At 39.3% G+C, this 21,750-nt stretch overlaps 1 protein-coding gene across 6 annotated transcripts in view; it reads left to right on the top strand.

Annotated features, from left to right (window-relative positions):
- The window catches only part of MTMR3 (myotubularin related protein 3), a 191,305-nt gene that overhangs the window by 141,267 nt on the left and 28,288 nt on the right, over positions 1–21,750 (top strand). For 5 of the 6 annotated variants that reach the window (XM_049866860.1, XM_049866858.1, XM_049866857.1 and 2 more), the window contains exons 8-9: positions 7,730–7,826; positions 10,284–10,397. In XM_049866860.1, the coding sequence (XP_049722817.1) occupies positions 7,730–7,826; positions 10,284–10,397 (211 nt within the window). The remainder of the gene's footprint in view (positions 1–7,729; positions 7,827–10,283; positions 10,398–21,750) is intronic. The other variant, XM_049866859.1, reaches the window with a different exon arrangement.

Raw genomic sequence — 21,750 nt, 5'->3', positions numbered from 1 at the left:
CCATTTTATGTTCCCATCAGCAATGTATAAGTGTTCCAGTCTCTCCACAACCTCTGCATCACATTATTTTGTTTTTTTGGATTAATGCTAGCTTTGTGGGGATGAGATGGTATCTCATAGTAGTTTTGATTTGCATTTCTCTAATGGCTAATGATCTTGAGCATTTCCTCATGTATCTGTTAGCTGCCTGAATGTCTTTTTTAGTGAAGTGCCTCTTCATCTTCTTTGCCTGTTTTTTAATTGGGTTATTTGTCTTTCCATTATTGAGTTTTTACAGTATCATGCAGATTTTAGAGATCAGATGCTGATCAAAATTGTCGTAGCCAAAAACTTTTTCCCAGTCTATAGGTAATCTTTTATCTTTTGGTGAAGTCTTTGGATAAGCATAAGTGCTTGATTTTTAGGAGCTCCCAGTTATCTAGTTTCTCTTCTGGTGTTTATGCATCATTAGTAATGTTTTGTATATTATTTATGCCATGTATTAAGGCTCCTAGCATTGTCCCTATTTTTTCTTTCATGACCTTTATCATTTTAGATTTTGTATTTAGGTCTTTGATCCATTTTGAGTTAGTTTTTGTGCATGGTGTGAGGTATGGGTCTTCTTTGATTGTTCTCTTGCAGATGGATATCCAGTTATGCCAGCACCATTTGTGAAAGAGACTGTCTTTTTCTCATTTAACAGACTTTGGGCCTTTGTCAAATATCAACTGCTCACAGGTGGATCAATTTATGTCTGGATTCTCAATTCTGTTCCATTGGTCTATGTATCTGTTGTTATACCAGTACCAGCCTGTTTTGACTGCTGTGGTGGTATAATAAGTTCTAAAATCAGGTAGTGTGAGGCCTCCCACTTTGTTCTTCTTCTTCAGTAATGCTTTTCCTTATCCAAGGCCTCTTCCCTTTCCATATGAAGTTGGTGATTTCTTTCTCTGTCTCATTAAAAAATGTGGTTGGAATTTGGATTGGAATTGCCTTGTATCTATAGATCACTTTGGGTAGAGTTGACATTTTCCCAGTGTTGAGTCTTCCTATCCATGAGTAAGTTATACTTTTCCACTTATGTAGGTCTCTCTTGGTTTCTTGCCGTAGTGTCTTGTAGTTTTCTTTGTATCGGTCTTATATGTCCCCGAGTTGATTTATTTCTAAGTATTTTATCTTCGTGGGGGCTATTGTAAATGGTATTGATATGATGTTTTCTTCTTTGAAGTTCTCTTTGGTGGTGTAGAGGAGTCCAACTGATTTTTGTATGTTTCTCTTGTATCCTGATACTTTGCTGAAATCTCCTTTTAGTTGCAGTAGTTTTCTTGTGGATTCTTTGGGGTTTTCTTCGTATAAGATCATATCATTTACAAATAAGGATACTTTTACTTCTTCATTACCAATTTGGATGCCCTTTGTTTCTTTTTTCTAGCCTAATTGCTCTGGCTAGGACCTCTAGCCCAGTGTTAAATAAGAGTGTGATAAAGGGCATCCTTGTTTGGTTCCCATCCCCAGGGGGAATGCTTTCAGACTCTCTCCATTTGGGATGATGTTGGCTGTTGGCTTTCTATAAATGGCCTTTTTTATGTTGAGGAGTTTCCCTTCAAATCCTATTTTATTGAGAGTTTTTATCATGAATAGGTGTTGGACTTTGTCAAATGCCTTTTTGCATCAATTGATAAGATCATGTGGTTCTTGTCTTTTATTTATGTGATGGATTACATTGATTGTTTTTCTAATGTTGAACCATCCTTGCATACCTGGTATGAATCCCACTTGGTTATGGCGAATTATTTTTTTGATATGTTGTTGAATTCTCTTGGCTAGAATTTTATTGAAGATTTTTGCATCTGTGTTCATGAGGGATATCGGTCCGTAATTTTCTTTTTTTTTTTTTTGTAGTGTCTTTACCTGGTTTTGGTATCAGGATTATGCTGGCTTCATAGAATGAGTTTGAGAGTATTCCATCCTTTTCCATGCTCTGGAACACTTTTTAGTGGTGGTGTTAACTCTTCTCTGAAGGTTTGGTAGAATTCTCCAGTGAAACTTTCAGGGCCAGGGTTTTTTTTTTTGTTAGGAGTTTTTTTTTAATTACGTTTTCAATGTCTTCTTTAGTTGTAGGTTTATTTAGTTGTTCTACCTCTTGTTTGTGTTAGCTTAGGTAGGTGGTGTGTTTCTAGAAATTTGTCCGTTTCCTCTGTTTTCATATTTGTTGGAGTACAGTTTTTCATGGTATTCTGTCTTGATTCTTTTTTTTTTCTTTAAATTTTTATTGTGCTTTAAGTGAAAGTTGACAAATCAAGTCAGTCTCTCACGTAAAAACATATACACGTTGCTACGTACTCCCAATTACTCTCCCCCTATTGAGACAGTCCACTCTCTCCCTCCACTCTCTCTTTTTGTGTCTGTTTCGCCAGTTTCTAACCCCCTCTACCCTCTCATCTCCCCTCCAGGCAGGAGATGCCGACATAGTCTCAAGTGTCCACCTAATCCAAGAAGCTCACTCATCACCAGCTCCCTCTCCAAACCCTTGTCCAATCTCCTACTACTGTTGTGGAGCTGTCTGTTTCTCTTTTCAGTGCTGTTAGATTTTGTTTTATGTATTTTGAAGCCCTGTCATTGGGTGTGTAAATGTTTATCATGATTACGTCCTCCCGGTGTATATCGATCCTTTAATCATTATGTAGTGTCCTTCCTTATCCTGCGTGGTAGATTTTGCTTCAAAGTCTATTTTGTCAGAGGTTAATATTGTCACTCCTGCTCTTTTTTGATTGTTGTTTGCTTGATATGTTTTTTTCCATTCTTCGCGTTTTAGTTTGTGCCTTTAAGTCTAAGATGTGTCTCTTGTAGGCAGCATATAGACGGATTGTGTTTTTTTTATCCATTCTGCCACACTCTGTCTCCTTATCGGTACATTTAGTCCATTTACATTCAGCTTAATTATTGGTAGGATGAGTTTAGTGCTGTCATTTTGATGTATTTGTGTGTGTGTTGACAGTGTCTTTGTTTCACTTAATTTTCTGTGCTGAATCATTTTTCTTTACATATTTTCTTGTCATTGTTGTTGATTTTGTATTTACTGAGTTTTTATGTTTTTCATTTTGATGTGTAGGATTATTAGTTCCCTTTGTGGTTGGTTACCTTAATATTTACGTCTTTTTTTCTAAGTTTAAACTAACCTTTTATTTCTTGATACCACCTTGATTTCCTCCCCATATGAAAGATCTATGACTGTATTACTTAGTCCCTCTTTTGTTTTAATGTTGTCATCTTTTACATATTGACGTCTCTGTTTCCCTATTTTCTGTGTTTTAGCTTTGATTTAGTTTTGTGATATCCCTATCTGGGTTGATATCTGGTTGTTTTGCCCTGTGTTCTAGTCTTGGGTTGTTATCCGATGTTACTGATTTTGTAACCAGAGGACTCCCTTTAGTATTTCTTGTAATTTTGTTTTGGATTTTACAGATTCCCCAAACTTCTGTTTATCTGGAAATGCCCTAATTTTGCCATTGTATTTGAGACACAGTTTTGCTGAATGTGTAATTCTTGGCTTGTGATTTTTTTCCATCAAGGCTTTGTATATGTCATCCCATTGCCTTCTTGCCCATGGCATTTATTTTCTTTGTTTATACCTCTTTTTCAAGTATGTGTGTGTGTGTAAAATTTACATACAATGAAATATATACATCTTAAGTATTTATTTGCGGAGTATTTTTTTTAACCGTTGCATCTTACTTATTACATTTTCAGTCTCTGTCGTATCCTAGGATAATGAACTTAAATTGATTTGTTTAAAACTGAACTCCAAGAGGCATTTCCTAGTTTTGGGTGCCAAGGTTTAGTCAGCAGAGCTTGGTTTCTTCTATTCTGTTCTTTCAGAACCACAAATGGAAAATTCCTCATCTTTTTAGATGACTTCATTATTCCCTTGGTACTTTATATTGTTTCTTTTAGATTTGAGCCATCTCTTAGGATATTCCTAAGATATTCCAGGTCAGAACCTCACTCTTGTATTTTAATTATGTGTGGCTTTGTCCTAAGCTGGAAACGGTGGTGGTGTAGTGGTTGAAAGCTACAGCTGCTTTGCAAAAGGTCAGTAGTTCAGATCTACCAAGCGCTCCTTGGAAACTCTGTTGGGGGGCAGTTCTACTCTGTCTTACAGGGTCGCTATGAGTCGGAATCAACTCAACGGCAATGAGTTTGGCTTTGTCCTAAGCTAGGAGGCTTCGATCTCCTTCTGGATGATGTCTGGGATTTTTTTTTTTTTGGCCATTGTGCTATATAAACATCTGCAGTGTTCTGTCTTTTTTGGGTTTTTGACGCACAGTGGCTTGAAGGGGGTAAAGTACTGATTAAGGGGTTAGAAAACCTGAATCCAAACCTGTACCCTGCCAGTTAATTGAAAAAATAACACCAAACAAGCCATTTATCGTCTCTTTAGTTTTCGTTGTTTTTCAACCTGGGACACGGATGTTTTTTCAGAATACCTGACTCAGGTATTCTGAAGATCAAATCTGTTAATGTTCAAGAGTTCAATTCAGTAAATGAGTGTCTCCTACGTGCCATACTGGGAAAACACTTCGTAAATAATGGAAACATGAGGTGAAGCCACCAGAACTGATCAGTTATAACTTAACTCTGTGAGTAAAGGTAGCATTTTGTTTGTTCCCAAGATACACAGTCCACACTGAAGTTATCTGCCATCACCCACATGTACTCTTACTGTGCTTCAGTGACTTGATTTGAGTGTGTGTATATGTATGGCTTTTTCTTTTCATATATTTTCACTGTAGAGAACTGAGCAAAGCTTGCTCTTAGTAAGAATACTATTGTGGCATTTTTAAAGCCAGTCAACCTGGTTCTTCTGTCTCCACTCAACTTTGCTCACCAAATACGGGCATTACCAGACGAGGGTGAGGCAGTATTTAAGGTATTTCAATTTGATGCCTGTGTATAATCTGCCCCAACACATGAGATCACAAGCAGAGACTCTCGGTGATGGAAGTTAGTTTAGTCTTTTAGCAATTAGTAAAGCCAGAGCTTTTTATGGATTCTCCTCTGCATCGTCAGTTAAGAGTAGGATGTGCTAGAGAGGCGGGAAATAGGAAAATTGCATCATCAGCTTGAAATTCATGTGAACCTGTCATAGTTAAGCCAGCCATACTGTGGCTACAGTTTTAGCTCTTAATCTACTTTGGAAGAAGTCTCAACACTGCTCTTGGAGTTCACCTGCAAAACTTGCAAAAGCTTTTGCAAAACTCTTGACTTCTCCTTTTAGCCTCATTTTGAACTCTGAAAGAGGAATGGGCTTAAAGTTCTCCGAATGCTTAACCTCCTGCCCTTCATTTCAGCTGGCTTCTTGGTGATCTCTGTATACTTGAACATCAATCTGGAGTCCTTAGAGAGAAATTCTTGAGGGGCATCCAGCAGTAGATCTGTTTTTATTTCTTCCTGGGATTCACTTTTCTGGCTAAACAAACATTAAGGCTTCTAACACAATTTAACAAAAGCCAGTTGAATTGCTCATCTATGTAAGGCCTGCTGCTAGATTTTTTCAAACTGCAGGTTTGATTCACTAGTGGGTCATGAAATCAAATTTTTAAGAAATGAAAGAATAGAAAATATCAAGGTGCATCACCTTACATAGTAAGGGGTGGGTATTGTTTTGTGAAACTTTTTTTTTTCTTGTAAATGTGTGTATTGAATGTGATGTAAAATAAAATTCTTACTGTTTACTTTGATTCAAAGTTTATAAAGCCATTGCTTTAGAGGATCCAAAGATAATTAAAACTCCTCGTCCTCAAGGAGCTTGAAATAACAGCTTTTCTATACTCCCTACTTAGTATATATTTCTCTGTGTGTAGCTCAGAATTTCATACTCTGCATGGTAGTTGTAAGTCCTCCTTTGGGCGTTGGTTCCATGTAGTAAATTGCCAGTGGTTTATTTTAAACCACAGGATCTTTTTTAGGGTATCTGTGTATTTACTCTAAGATACAAGTATCAGTGTAAAAGATCATTAAGTACGTTTACCTTTTCCAAAGACTTGGAACTTGTATATCTGGGCAAGAAAAATCTCCTCTTTAATTAATGAACTTGGTGTTGCTATAGTTCTACAGCTTTTAGATTGGGATGATGGATGAAGACTCCCTGCCTAGCATTCTTGATGGTCAATTAAAAAAACAACCCAAATCTGTTGTGGTCGAGTCGGTTCTGACTCATAGTTCTTGCAATTTGTAGACAGATGGCACACCAATTCAAATAGCCTTTTTCCCATTTGGAAGCCTGCTACATTGCCTCTAAAACTTCCCCAAATGGGATAGATTCAACAGATTATTTCCTTTCTGCATCTCTGCACCTCATGTTTTTATAGCTCTACTTCAGGAAACATGTAATACCTAGCTTAATCTCAAGAAAAACAGTTCAGATAGGAAGGTAGTTTTACAGAGTTGTCCTTCATTCAAGTAATTGTTGTTCTCTATTCCCCGAAGCTCATCTCCCCGGGAGAGCAAAGCTTATACTTTGATCACCAAAGCAGTCTGTTTTGTGCTTTTATTTGGTACCATTGTTTCCTCACAGCCTCTACCCGTATCTGTTTTACAATCTGTAACACTGTGTCTTAGAGATGCTGCTTAAATTTTCTTTCCTTTTTTTAAGTAACTGTCCTAAGACTGTGTTTTCAAGGAAGAAAATTATTTCAGATATACCAGTATTTAAGTGTTGTATATGTTAGGTTCATTTCTGCCTTCATTGCTGGCTTAATAACAAGAAATCTAAATTCATTAGGCAAACGTAGCCAGATTATACTTGTTTGGGTAGATGTTCTTAAAAATGCTCAGTGCTTTACTTAGCAGTGCTGGTTTCCTGAGATTTCTGGGTATTGGCAGTTAGAGTTCCATGATCTCTTATCTGCAATTCTGAAATTCAAAAGGTTCTGAAAACCAAAAGGTTGACATGAAGCTATTTATTGTCTTTATTTATCCCACTTACTATGAATTAGCCATACATTTCACTGAAGAAACATTAATATTTGATTAAGGAGTCCGTGTTGAGAACGTTGGAGCCCCAGTGGTGCAGTGGTTAAGAGTTACTACTGCTAACCAACAGGTCAGCATTTCAAATTCACCGGCCACTCCTTGGTAACCCTGTGGGGCAGTTTCACTCTGTCTTACAGGGTCGCTATGAGCGGAATCAACTCAACAGCAACAGGTTTGGTTTGGTTGGTAGTGTTAATCTAATAATTGTCATGTACGTACCATTTTACCTTACTAAAATCCAAAAAACTATTTGAGTTCTGAAATCTGGCCGAAGAATTTTAAATGCAGGGTTGTGAGTCTATAGTGCTCTTTATGATGAACCTGTCAGTGATTTTATTTATTGGTCTGACTGTGGAATAAGGAAAATAGCCAGTGTAGTGACAAGAGTGTTGGTTTTGGGGCCACACAGACCTGGCCGTAACGGCCTCTGTCAGTCTCAGTTTTGTCATCTGTCACATGAGGTCAGTAATGCTATTCTCAGAGTTGATAATGGATATTAGATGAGGAAACATAATTTTTGATCAAAATTAATATCTTTCCGCTTTCTTCTTAACCTGAGAGGGATTTTTTTTAAAGCTAAGTATATGTTATTTTGTTATCTGTACAATACCTACCTTTTAAAAATAACCGAGCAGGATAACTATGCTTTTATTCAACCTTTTTTTGTAAAATGGTATTCATTTTTGCCTTTCTGCTGTCTGTCTTTGGCCCCTAGGGGAGCACGTAACGTCAAGGTTTAAAAACGAAGTGGAGCGGATGGGTTTTGATATGAACAATGCCTGGAGGATTTCCAACATCAATGAGAAGTACAAGTGAGTTGTCTGAGTCCCTGTGGACTGTGTTTCACAGCCAAATGCCTTTGAAGAAACACCAGCTCTCATGTCACAGAGCATTTGAACTTAGGCTTTTATTTCAATTGGAGTTTTATTTCTTAAGCCTAAATGCATAATCTTCAGAGTACTTCTTGAACGTTTTGTTCCCATTGCTATCAGTGGAGTGGAAAGTAATCCTTATTTAATAGCATCCTGGGAACCAGTGCTTACCCCTTCCCCCCCAATCTCTGTTCTTCCTGGCACAGGTATGTCTAGGTAATATTGTGTTTACCTGTAGGCTGGCAGTTTCCATTGTTCTAATCACCACTTGGCATCACATTTAAGATAAGATTAGTGGTCTAAGCAGAGATAAAACATTTAGGAACTAGTTGTTATGATTATAATTTTAGTCCAGATCCTATGAAATAGGCATAAATATTACTCTGTTCTTTAATGGGTTTGATCTGAAACTAAGTTTACAGTTATGACCATTTAATCATTAAGTATTAATTTAATCATTATTAAATAGTAAACATTACCTGTTTCCTTAAAAAGTGTAAGTGCTTTGGTGGAGACAGGCAGTTAACTAATGTGATTTAGGTGATTCAAGTTCTATAGAACAAAAGAAAATTGTCCAGGAGATTTAAATTGATATATCCTTCTCTTAAATTTCCTTGCAGAATTTGGAGGCATTAATCGTTCTGTTGCCCTTTGATTCGCCTCAGATAGCCCTTTTATTGGTCTGTTTGTGACTAGCCATCAGATCATCTCATTTTCTATTGGAAAAAACTACAGCTCATTACTGCACATAGCCCTTAACATGGCCCTTGGCCAAGGAGCTGAGAACACAGGGTATTCTGAAGAGTCGGAGCTACAGACTGGTCCTACCTTTGCTCTTCTTAGTGAACAGAGCAGAGAATGGGGTGTGGTGCGGAACAGACAAGAAGGGGAGCTTCTGAGACCCTGAGGCTGCCACAGGCTTTGCTGCTGTGTAATCTACCTTTCTTACTCTGGAAACTACTTGAATGTAATGATGAACAGCAATGACTATAATGATCAGAAAATTGCATGGAGTCAAAAACCTGAATTAAGCTAAGTTTGTTGAAAAAATGTTTGAGTTCAAAAACCATTGTTTCTCAAAATTCCTAATTCATATGGATTTTAAAAATTAACTTCTTATCTTGAAGTTCACTAGTTCCACCTCAAAACAAGTCTTCAGGATATTGAAAAATTCTTCCCACTACAAAGGAAGAATGAGAGACAATTTGTTCTCAGCTTAAAATAAAGTAAAAGGAATGAAACTTATGGTTAGAGTATTAACCTTGATCACTGTGTCCCAGGTTATATTTAGAAGTTTGTGGGGAGCTGTTGGGAAGTTTGTATAGTTACTGTTGGTCATAGCTATTCTTCTGGTTCAGTGGCTTTTAAATTCCTGTTACTTAATGTTTTGGAAATTGACAACAGGAGGCACATATATAGTAAAGAATGATTAAAAACAAAACAAAAATCACCCCAACTCTTAAGCCGGTTTATGTATTTTTGCCTCTTCCCTAATGCATAGGATAGGCGAGGGCATGGGGGTGGTGGTGGTGTTGTATGTGGGTTAAAGGCCTTATTGCCTTCATTATTGAAATGGATTAGGTCACCTGTAGAGAGACATTGTTCTGTAAGTGAAGAGCCCATCAGAAGTACTGCTTTCCAGGGCACCAGCTTGATCCACACAACTACCATCTTCCCTAACTAAAAGAGAGCTGTTTTTTTTTTTTTTTAACTGAGTATAATCTGTTCTATAGAAATTATGGTTAACAGCTTGTTCACATTACTAACTTGGCTCAGTGGGACTGTGATTGTGTATGTGGATGGGCTGGCCTGTGGTACTATTTCTGCATACCCATGGCTTCACCTAGTACTTATAATTAGGATACTTTGTTTGGTTCACATCCTGGAAACTTGGAATTGTGGGCTCTTGACCTTCTTTATACGTTTCCTTTTGACAAAGCCTGAAAGACTCAGTGTCCAATAAAGGTTACATAGACTCGCACTTGTATAATTGAATCAGGCACTCGTGTAGTTAGAAATGACCTCTATAGATTTGTCAAAACACAGAGTTGCAATAAAGAGACTTCCACTTAGCTCCTCTTTTTCATTGATTGTTAAGACTACCACATCCCCAGAAGGCAGCATCAAGTGGAACAGCAGAGATAGTATCACTTGATATATACATAAATAAAAACTTAAGGCAGCCCATCCTACTGAAGAGGCCAAGACTCAAATAAGGGTCCTCATTGCCTTTTAACTTGCTCTATGGTAGCTTGATCAGTGTCTTTATACTGATTCACTTAGTGTCTTCCCCCTCTTCTCATTTTCTCCTTCCCCTACCTTTCCTTTCCTTTCCTCCCTCCCTCTTTCCCTCCTCACCTCTCTTTACCTCTCCCCCTTTCTCATCTTCCCTGTTAGGCTATGTGGTAGCTATCCACAGGAACTCATAGTGCCCGCCTGGATCACTGATAAAGAATTAGAAAGTGTAGCAAGCTTCAGGTCATGGAAACGCATCCCTGCTGTCGTCTACAGGTAAGTAAGCCTGGTCATGCCACTGCTACGGCTAACCTGGGAAGGGAGGGGAGGGTTTAGAGAGCCTCCTAGGCAAGTCTGTGCTTCCTTATTTCAAAAGCTGCCCCTCCAGTAACACACGGGTACTTCCTGCACCCAGAATACTAGTAGTTTTGGAGGTGGGATGAAAAAGATGAACAGAAGTTTGCAGGAAGGAAGGTAAAGGTCAGAAGATAAAGGGCCAAGTGTAAAAAGCAGTACCCTAAAATACTGGAATGTGCTCTGGCCTTGGGAGGAAGATGAGGATTTTTATCCCAACTCTGCCCAGCTGTGATTTTGAACAAATTGCTTCAGGTTGCCAAGATGTGGTTGGAAATGAGCATCTAATCATATGGGAGATGTGAAACTTCTTTGAAATAGTTGTCCTGCTCACCCCTTTGTGATACTGTGTGGTATCACAGAAAGAGTGCAAGGATGTTAACTTCTGTCAGGTAGCGTTTAGCAGAGACAGCTTCTTAAGGAGGAACTGAGTTTAGACCTTGGCTTTAATGGAATGATGGGACGTTAATTAGCAGTTAGCAGAGGGATTGAGGAGATGGCACATAGAAAGGGAGAATGGCAAAGCAGGTGGATCCTGTTCCAGGGAAAGCCTGCCAATGTGCTTCTTGGAGCGTGAGTTCTCTGATTTGGGGAAGCATCAGATGTCTAGAAAGATAGAAATTTGCCATTCTTTTTGGAAGGCCTGACGTTCACTTTCCTGTATACGAGACATTCTTTTTTTTTTTTTTTTTTTTAATTTTGCTTTAAGTGAAAGTTTACACAGTTCAAGTTAGTTTCTCATACAAAAATTTATGCACACATTGTTATGTGACACTAGTTGCTCTCCCTATAATGTGACAGCACACCCCTCCTTTCCACCCTGTATTTCCCGTGTCCTTTCAACCAGCTCCTCTCCCTTTCTGCCTTCTCATCTCGCCTCCAGACAGGAGCTGCCCATTTAGTCTCATGTATTTACTTGAGCTAAGAAGCCCACCCTTCACAAGAATCATTTAGCGTCTTATAGTCCGGTCTAATTTTTGTCTGAAGAGTTGGCTTCAGGAGTGGTTTTAGTTTTGGGCTAACAGAAAGTCTGGGGACCATGTCTCTTGGGTCCCGCCAGTCTCAGTCAGATCATTAAGTTTGGTAGGAGATATTCTTGAGGGAAATGGTTTTCAGGACAATTACTTTAGCCAAAGGGAGAGAGATTAAAGGTAAGGAGACCCACTGGCAATCTAGATGTGATGCCATGAGGATTTTATCATGGGAATCAGACCCTACAGTAAAGGAGGTGAGAAATAACAAAATGAAACTCCAAGATATGAGCTTTGGGAGACCAGGAAGAGATGGTTCAATTGATATAAAAAAAAAAATTGGTAGAAAAGTGGCCAGACTTCATATTTCAAGATGCTTCTAAGTATTCTGTAAGAAGACGATGTACTTACTGCATTTAGATTCTGATGTTAGCAGGGGCTTTGGATTGTGAGAGACGAGTCCTAGGCAGTGAGAACTGAAGTACAGTATGGAGTTGAGTCAACCCAGACTGTCTTTGTGGTTGAAACTTTGACCGTGGAAGAGCAGTTCTGAGAGGGAATGTCTAGAGAAGGATGCAGGGGCTTGGCTAGATAGAAGATTTTGAAGCTGAGAGGCAGGAAGGCCAAGGGAAACAAGTTTCTTGAAGGGGGTAATAGCATGGTGAAGAGGGTTCAAGACTTCTCTGACACTCCTTGCTGTGATACCTTTAGCGAGTCCTCTAACTGACCTGTTTCCTAATTAGTAAAACGGGAACAGTAAGTAGTTCCTACTTTGTAGATATGTGGTGGCATCTAAATGAGTGCCTGTAAACACTAGACTTCTCTAAGCAATATCTTCAGTAGATTGTATCTCTAAGGGCTGCTTTTATAATCCAGTGAACATCTCCGTTTTCACAAAATCATGTTAAATTTTTAAGAAGTTATTCCCTCTTATTCTGGAACTGTTTCAGATGTCATCTCCTTGTAATGTTCACATTCTTCACTTCTTTTTCCCAGTTTGCCAACTTTTAGTAAGTTTGGGCCAAACCTGTGGCTTATGCCAGGAGGCATCACAGTGAAATATTGAGGTTGTGTGCAGGCAAGGGATTTATCTCCTTGTGGAACTCCCGCTGATGTAACCAGCTTGTTCATTTATTCCACTGAAGGCAAATCCTGATTGCCACCCTGAGATTGGAAAGTATTTGCCTCTGGCCCAGCAGAATCTATTAAAAAAATTTTTTTTAATTTAAATAAATGTATATGTTTTTTCATTGATATCGGTACAGCATTATCACTAGTAATGTTCAGCCAGCATTTTAATTTGCATCTGACCACTCTTTTTTTTTCCTCTTATTACCTAAAGTTTTTTTTTTTTTTTAATTGTGCTTTAGGTGAAACTTTACAGAGAAAATTAGTTTCTCATTCAACAACTTATGCACAAATTGTTTCCTGAAATTGGCTGCAATCCCTGCTATGTGTCAACACCCCAGTTCCCTGTTTCCATCTGTTCATTTTTCCTGTCCCTTTCTGCCTTCTCATCATTGCTTTTGGGCAAGTGTTACCCTTTTTGTTTTGTATACATGATTGAACTAAGAAGCATGTTACTCATGTGTATGATTGTTTTATAGACCTGGCTAATCTTTGGCTGAAGGGTGAACTTCAGGAGTGGCTTCAGTTCTGAGTTAAAAGGGTATTGAGAGGCCATAGTCTCAGGGGTTCTTCCAGTCTGTGTCAGACCAGTAAGTCTGGTCTTTCTTTGTATGTGTGTGTGAATTTGAATTTTGTTCTGCATTTTTCTCCTGCTCTATCTGGGACCCTCTATTATGATCCCTGTCAGAGCGGTTGGTGGTGATAGCCGGGCACCATCTAGTTCTTCTCGGCTCGGAGTGGTGGAGGCTGTGGTACTTGTGGTCCATTAGTCCGTTGGGCTAATATTTCCTTTATGTCTTTGGTTTTCTTCACTCTCCTTTGCTCCGGGCAGGATGGGACCAGTAGGTGTATCTTAGGTAGCCGCTCGCAAGTTTTTAAGACTTCGGATACTACTCACCAAAGTTAGATGTAGAACATTTTCTTTATGAACTTTGTTATGCCATTTGACCCAGATGACTCCTGTGACCATGATCCCCAGCCTTCAGGCGCAGTAACTCAGTCCCTCAGGGTGTTTGGATGTGTCTGTGAAGCTTCTGTGACTTTGCCTTGGTCAAGTTGTGCTGACTTCCCCAGTATTGTGTACTTTCTTACCCTTCACCAAAGTTACCACTTCTCTAGTCTAGTTAATGACTCCCCTCCCCAGCTCTCCCTTCCTTTGTAACCATCAAAGATTGTTTCTTTCTGTGTATAAACCTCTTGAGTTTTTATAATATTGGTCTCATACAGTGTTTGCCCTTTTGTGATTGACTTATTTCACGGATTCATCCATGCTGTGAGATATTTTAACAGATTCATTATTGTTCTTTATCTTTGCATAGTATTCTGTTTTGTGTCTGTACCACAGTTTGTTTATCCATTCATCTTTTGATGGGCACTTAGGTTGTTTCCATCTTTTTTGCTATTGTGAATAATGCTGCAGTGAACATGGATGTGCATATGTCTATTCGTGTGACGGCTCTTATTTCTATAGGATATCTTCCTAGGAGTGGGATTGCTGGATTGTATGGTATTTCTATTTCTAGCCTTTTAAGGAAACACCATATTGTTTTCTGTAGTGGCTGTACCATTTTACATTCCCACCAGCAGTGCATAAAAGTTCCAGTCTCCCAGCAATGAGATGGTATCATGATGTAGTTTTGATTTGCATTTCTCTAATGATTAGTGATTATGAGCATTTCCTCATGTGTCTTTTAGCTGCCTGGGTGTCTTCTTTGGTGAAGTGTTTGTTCGTACCCTTTGCCAATTTTTTAATTGAATTATTTGTCTTTTTGTTGTTGAGGTGTTACAGTATCTTACAGATTTTAGAGATGAGACCCTTGTCGGATTTGTTGTAGCCAAGAATTTTTTCCCAGTCTGTAGGTTCTCTTTGTACTCTTTTGCTAAAGCCTTTTGATGAGCTTAAGTGTTTAATTTTTTTTTTTTTAATAACTTTTATTAAGCTTCAAGTGAACGTTTACAAATCCAATCAGTCTGTCACATATAAGTTTACATACATTTCACTCCCTACTCCCACTTGCTCTCCCCCTCTTGAGTCAGCCCTTTCAGTCTCTCCTTTCTTGACAATTTTGCCGGCTTCCCTCTCTGTCTATCCTCCCATCCCCCCTCCAGACAAGAGTTGCCAACACAATCTCAAGTGTCCACCTGATATAATTAGCTCACTCTTCATCAGCGTCTCTCTCCCACCCGCTGACCAGTCCGTTTCATTTCTGATGAGTTGCCTTCGGGGATGGTTCCTGTCCTGTGTCAACAGAAGGTCTGGGGAGCATGGCCGCCGGGATTCCTCCAGTCTCAGTCAGACCATTAAGTTTGGTCTTTTTATGAGAATTTGGGGTCTGTATCCCACTGATCTCCTGCTCCCTCAGGGGTCCTCTGCTGTGCTCCCTGTCAGGGCAGTCATCGGTTGTGGCCGGGCACCAACTAGTTCTTCTGGTCTCAGGATGATGTAGGTCTCTGGTTCATGTGGCCCTTTCTGTCTCTTGGGTTCTTAGTTGTCGTGTGGCCTTGGTGTTCTTCATTTTCCTTTGCTCCAGGTGGGTTGAGACCAACTGCTGCATCTTAGATGGCCGCTTGTTAGCATTTAAGACCCCAGACGCCACATTTCAAAGTGGGATGCAGAATGATTTCATAATAGAATTATTTTGCCAATTGACTTAGAAGTCCCGGCAAACCATGTTCCCCAGACCCCCGCGCTTTTTCCGCTGACCTTTGAAGCATTCATTTTATCCCGGAAACTGCTTTTGGTCCAGTCCAATTGAGCTGACCTTCCATGTATTGAGTGTTGTCTTTCCCTTCACCTAAAGCAGTTCTTATCTACTGATTAATCAATAAAAAACCCTCTCCCACCCTCCCTCCCTCCCCGCCTGGTAACCACAAAAGTATGTGTTCTTCTCAGGTTTACTATTTCTCAAGATCTTATAATAGTGGTCTTATACAATATTTGTCCTTTTGCCTCTGACTAATTTCGCTCAGCATAATGCCTTCCAGGTTCCTCCATGTTATGAAATGTTTCAGAGATTCGTCACTGTTCTTTATCGATGCGTAGTATTCCATTGTGTGAATATACCACAATTTATTTACCCATTCATCCGTTGATGGACACCTTGGTTGCTTCCAACTTTTTGCTATTGTAAACAGAGCTGCAATAAACATGGGTGTGCATATATCTGTTTGTATGAAGGCTCTTGTATCTCTAGGGTATATTCCCAGGAGTGGGATTTCTGGGTTGTATGGTGGTTCTATTTCTAACTGTTTAAGATAACGCCAGATAGATTTCCAAAGTGGTTGTACCAATTTACATTTCCACCAGCAGTGTATGAGAGTTCCAATCTCTCCGCAGCCTCTCCAACATTTATTATTTTGTGTTTTTTGGATTAATGCCAGCCTTGCTGGTGTGAGATGGAATCTCATGGTAGTTTTAATTTGCATTTCTCTAATGGCTAATGATCGAGAGCATTTTCTCATGTATCTGTTGGCTGCCTGAATATCTTCTTTAGTGAAATGTGTGTTCATATCCTTTACCCACTTCTTGATTGGGTTGTTTGTCTTTTTGTGGTTGAGTTTTGACAGAATCATGTAGATTTTAGAGATCAGGCGCTGGTCGGAGATGTCATAGCTGAAAATTCTTTCCCAATCTGTAGGTGGTCTTTTTACTCTTTTGGAGAAGTCTTTAGATGAGCATAGGTGTTTGATTTTTAGGAGCTCCCAGTTATCGGGTTTCTTTTCATCGTTTTTGGTAATGTTTTGTATTCTGTTTATGCCTTGTATTAGGGCTCCTAGGGTTGTCCCAATTTTTTCTTCCATGATCTTTATCATTTTAGTCTTTATGTTTAGGTCTTTGATCCACTTGGAGTTAGTTTTTGTGCATGGTGTGAGGTATGGGTCCTGTTTCATTTTTTTGCAAATGGATATCCAGTTATGCCAGCACCATTTGTTAAAAAGGCTGTCTTCTCCCCAGTTAATTGCAACTGGTCCTTTGTCAAATATCAGCTGCTCATACGTGGATGGATCTATGTCTGGGTTCTCAATTCTGTTCCATTGGTCTATGTGTCTGTTGTTGTACCAATACCAGGCTGTTTTGACTACTGTGGCTGTATAATAGGTTCTGAAGTCAGGTAAGGTGAGGCCTCCCACTTTCTTCTTCTTTTTCAGTAGTGCTTTGCTTATCCGGGGCTTCTTTCCCTTCCATATGAAATTGGTGATTTGTTTCTCTATCCCCTTAAAATATGACATTGGAATTTGGATCGGAAGTGCGTTAAATGTATAGATGGCTTTTGGTAGAATAGACATTTTTACTATGTTAAGTCTTCCTATCCATGAGCAGGGTATGTTTTTCCACTTAAGTATGTCCTTTTGAATTTCTTGTAGTAGAGCTTTGTAGTTTTCTTTGTATAGGTCTTTTACATCCTTGGTAAGATTTATTCCTAAGTATCTTATCTTCTTGGGGGCTACTGTGAATGGTATTGATTTGGTTATTTCCTCTTCGGTGTTCTTTTTGTTGATGTAGAGGAATCCAAGTGATTTTTGTATGTTTATTTTATAACCTGAGACTCTGCCAAACTCTTCTATTAGTTTCAGTAGTTTTCTGGAGGATTCCTTAGGGTTTTCTGTGTATATAATCATGTCATCTGCAAATAGCGATAACTTTACTTCTTCCTTGCCAATCCGGATACCTTTTATTTCTTTGTCTAGCCTAATTGCCCTGGCTAAGACTTCCAACACGATGTTGAATAAGAGCGGGGATAAAGGGCATCCTTGTCTGGTTCCCGTTCTCAAGGGAAATGCTTTCAGGTTCTCTCCATTTAGAGTGATATTGGCTGTTGGCTTTGCATAGATGCCCTTTATTATGTTGAGGAATTTTCCTTCAATTCCTATTTTGGTAAGAGTTTTTATCATGAATGGGTGTTGGACTTTTTCAAATGCCTTTTCTGCATCAATTGATAAGATCATGTGGTTTTTGTCTTTTGTTTTATTTATGTGATGGATTACATTAATGGTTTTTCTGATATTAAACCAGCCTTGCATAAAAAAAAAAACCTAGTATAAATCCCACTTGATCAGGGTGAATTATTTTTTTGATGTGTTGTTGGATTCTATTGGCTAGAATTTTGTTGAGGATTTTTGCATCAATGTTCATGAGGGATATAGGTCTATAATTTTCTTTTTTTGTAATGTCTTTACCTGGTTTTGGTATCAGGGAGATGGTGGCTTCATAGAATGAGTTGGGTAGTATTCCGTCATTTTCTATGCTTTGGAATACCTTTAGTAGTAGTGGTGTTAACTCTTCTCTGAAAGTTTCGTAGAACTCTGCAGTGAAGCCGTCTGGGCCAGGGCTTTTTTTTGTTGGGAGTTTTTTGATTACCGTTTCAATCTCTTTTTTTGTTATGGGTCTATTTAGTTGTTGTACTTCTGAATGTGTTAGTTTAGGTAGGTAGTGTTTTTCCAGGAATTCATCCATTTCTTCTAGGTTTTCAAGTTTGTTAGAGTACAGTTTTTCATAATAATCTGAAATGATTCTTTTAATTTCATTTGGTTCTGTTGTGATGTGGTCCTTCTCGTTTCTTATTCGGGTTATTTGTTTCCTTTCCTGTATTTCTTTAGTCAGTCTAGCCAATGGTTTATCAATTTTGTTAATTTTTTCAAAGAACCAGGTTTTGGCTTTGTTAATTCTTTCAATTGTTTTTCTGTTCTCTAATTCATTTAGTTCAGCTCTAATTTTTATTATTTGTTTTCTTCTGGTGCCTGATGGATTCTTTTGTTGCTCAGTTTCTATTTGTTCAAGTTGTAGGGACAGTTCTCTGCTTTTGGCTCTTTCTTCTTTTTGTATGTGTGCATTTATTGATATAAATTGGCCTCTGAGCACTGCTTTTGCTGTGTCCCAGAGGTTTTGATAGGAAGTATTTTCATTCTCGTTGCTTTCTATGAATTTCCTTATTCCCTCCTTGATGTCTTCTATAACCCAGTCTTTTTTCAGGAGGGTATTGTTCATTTTCCAAGTATTTGATTTCTTTTCCCTAGTTTTTCTGTTATTGATCTCTAGTTTTATTGCCTTGTGGTCTGAGAAGATGCTTAGTAATATTTCGATGTTTTGGACTCTGCAAAGGTTTGTTTTATGACCTAGCATGTGGTCTATTCTAGAGAATGTTCCATGTGCGCTAGAAAAAAAAGTATATTTTGCAGCAGTTGGGTGGAGAGTTCTGTATAAGTCAATGAGGTCAAGTTGGTTGATTGTTGTAATTAGATCTTCCGTGTCTCTGTTGAGCTTCTTACTGGATGTCCTGTCCTTCTCCGAAAGTGGTGTGTTGAAGTCTTCTACTATAATTGTGGAGGTATCGATCACGCTTTTCAATTCTGTTAAAATTTGATTTATGTATCTTGCTGCCCTGTCATTGGGTGCATAAATATTTAATATGGTTATGTCTTCCTGATCAATTGTCCCTTTTATCATTATATAGTGTCCTTCTTTATCCTTTGTGGTGGATTTAAGTCTAAAGTCTATTTTGTCAGAAATTAATATTGCTACTCCTCTTCTTTTTTGCTTATTGTTTGCTTGATATACTTTTTTCCATCCTTTGAGTTTTAGTTTGTGTCTCTAAGTCTAAGGTGTGTCTCTTGTAGGCAGCACATAGATGGATCGTGTTTCTTTATCCAGTCTGTGACTCTCTGTCTCTTTATTGGTGCATTTAGTCCATTTACATTCAGGGTAATTATAGATAAATAAGTTTTTAGTGCTGTCATTTTGATGCCTTTTTATGTGTGTTGTTGACAATTTCATTTTTCCACCTACTTTTTTGTGCTGAGGCGTTTTTCTTAGTAAATTGTGATATCCTCATTTTCATAGTGCTTGACTTTACGTTAGTTGAGTCGTTACGTTTTTCTTGGTTTTTATCTTGAGTTATAGAGTTGTTATACCTTTTTGTGGTTACCTTATTATTTACCCCTATTTTTCTAAGTAAAAACCTAACTTGTATTGTTCTATATCGCCTTGTATCACTCTCCATGTGGCAGTTCAATGCCTCCTGTATTTAGTCCCTCTTTTTGATTATTGTGATCTTTTACCTATTGACTTCCATGATTCCCTGTTAGGTGTATTTTTTTTTTAATTAATCTTAATTTGTTTGTTTTTGTGATTTCCCTATTTGAGTTGATATCAGGACGTTCTGTTTTGTGACCTTGTGTTGTGCTGATATCTGATATTATTGGTTCTCTGACCAAACAATATCCTTTAGTATTTCTTGTAGCTTTGGTTTGGTTTTTGCAAATTCTCTAAACTTGTGTTTATCTGTAAATATCTTAATTTCGCCTTCATATTTCAGAGAGAGTTTTGCTGGATATATGATCCTTGGCTGGCAGTTTTTCTCCTTCAGTGTTCTGTATATGTCGTCCCGTTCCCTTCTTGCCTGCATGGTTTCTGCTGAGTAGTCAGAACATATTCTTATTGATTCTCCCTTGAAGGAAACCTTTCTTTTCTCCCTGGCTGCTTTTAAAATTTTCTGTTTATCTTTGGTTTTGGTGAGTTTGATGATAATATGTCTTGGTGTTTTTCTTTTTGTATCAGTCTTAAATGGGGTTCGATGAGCATCTTGGATAGATATCCTTTCGTCTTTCATGATGTCAGGGAAGTTTTGTGTCAGGAGTTCTTCAACTATTTTCTCTGTGTTTTCTGTCCCCCCTCCCTGTTCTGGGACTCCAATCACCCGCAGGTTATCCTTCTTGATAGGGTCCCACATAATTCTTAGGGTTTCTTCATTTTTTTTAATTCTTTTATCTGATTTTTTTTCAGCTATGTTGGTGTTGATTCCCTGGTCCTCCAGATGTCCCAGTCTGCATTCTAATTGCTCGAGTCTGCTCCTCTGACTTCCTAGTGCGTTGTCTAATTCTGTTATTTTATTGTTAATCTTTTGGATTTCTACATGTTGTCTCTCTATGGATTCTTGCAACTTATTAATTTTTCCACTATGTTCTTGAATAATCTTTTTGAGTTCTTCAACAGTTTTATCAGTGTGTTCCTTGGCTTTTTCTGCAGTTATCCTAATTTCATTTGTGATATCATTAAGCATTCTGTAAATTAGTTTTTTATATTCTGTATCTGATAATTCCAAGATTGTATCTTCATTTGGGAAAGATTCTGATTCTTTTGTTTGGGGGGTTGGAGAAGCTGTCACGGTCTGCTTCTTTAAGTGGTTTGATATGGATTGTTGTTTCCGAGCCATCACTGGGAAACTAGTTTTTCCAGAAAATCCGCTAAAAAAAAACTGCAGTCAGATCCCTATCAGAGTTCTCCCTCTGGTTCAGGCTATTCAGATGTTAATGAAGCCGCCTGGGGAGGGTGGGGGAGGGAACAGAGAGATAGGAGAGTAGCACCTCAGAATATAGCCAGAGTTGCTTGTCTTGCTTGGAATGACTATTATATCTGAGATTCCCGCGGGCGCGTCGCCTATGTGTGCTGGCTGTGTGGAGATTGCCCCTGGGGGGTCTGGCCCGCTAGAGTCACGGTCAGATCCTCCGCTTCCAGCCCCACGCCCAGCGTCAAGGCTCCCCTACTGGGACGATGCACTCTCGACTCCAAAATCAGTTGCTGCCTCCCAGGGACTTCTCGTCCCTCCAGCCGCGTGGCCATGCTGCCCCCGAGAACCAGTTGGGCCTCCTCCCGGGGTTAGTTCAGATGGGTGGAGCAGCTCCCCGTGCTTGTGCCGTGACGAGTGTCCCGGCTGGGATGCTGTTCTCCCCGCTCCAATACCAGTCGCTGCCTCCCAGGGACTTCTCCTACCGGCTGCGTCCCACGCCGCCCGCGCGACCCGGCTGGTCCCCTTCCTGGGGTTAGTTCAGGGGGGTGGAGCAACTCTCCGTGTTTATGCCGTACCTGCATCCAGTCCAAATCCCTGCGGGACGGTTCCCTGGCTCGGACGCTGCTCTTTCTGCTCCAAGACCAGTCACTGCCTCCCGGGGCCTTCTCCTACCGGCTGCGTCCCACACCGCCCGTGGAACTGGCTGGTCCCCCTCCCGGGGTTAGTTCAGGGGGGTGGAGCAGCTTTCTGTGCTTGTGCCGTACCTGACTGGTACGCTGGCTCCAGGCTCTGGAAACAATCGCTGCTTCCCCGTATTAGTTCGTTCTCCGTCTCTAAATCTGTGTTTGTTGTTCAGGGTTCGTAGATTGTTATGTATGTGATCGATTCACT

Source organism: Elephas maximus, chromosome 22, assembly GCF_024166365.1.
Source record: "Elephas maximus indicus isolate mEleMax1 chromosome 22, mEleMax1 primary haplotype, whole genome shotgun sequence".
Taxonomy (NCBI): Eukaryota; Metazoa; Chordata; class Mammalia; order Proboscidea; family Elephantidae; genus Elephas; species Elephas maximus.
Note: the sequence above shows the minus strand (reverse complement) of the source record. Positions and strands in the feature narration are given on the sequence as shown.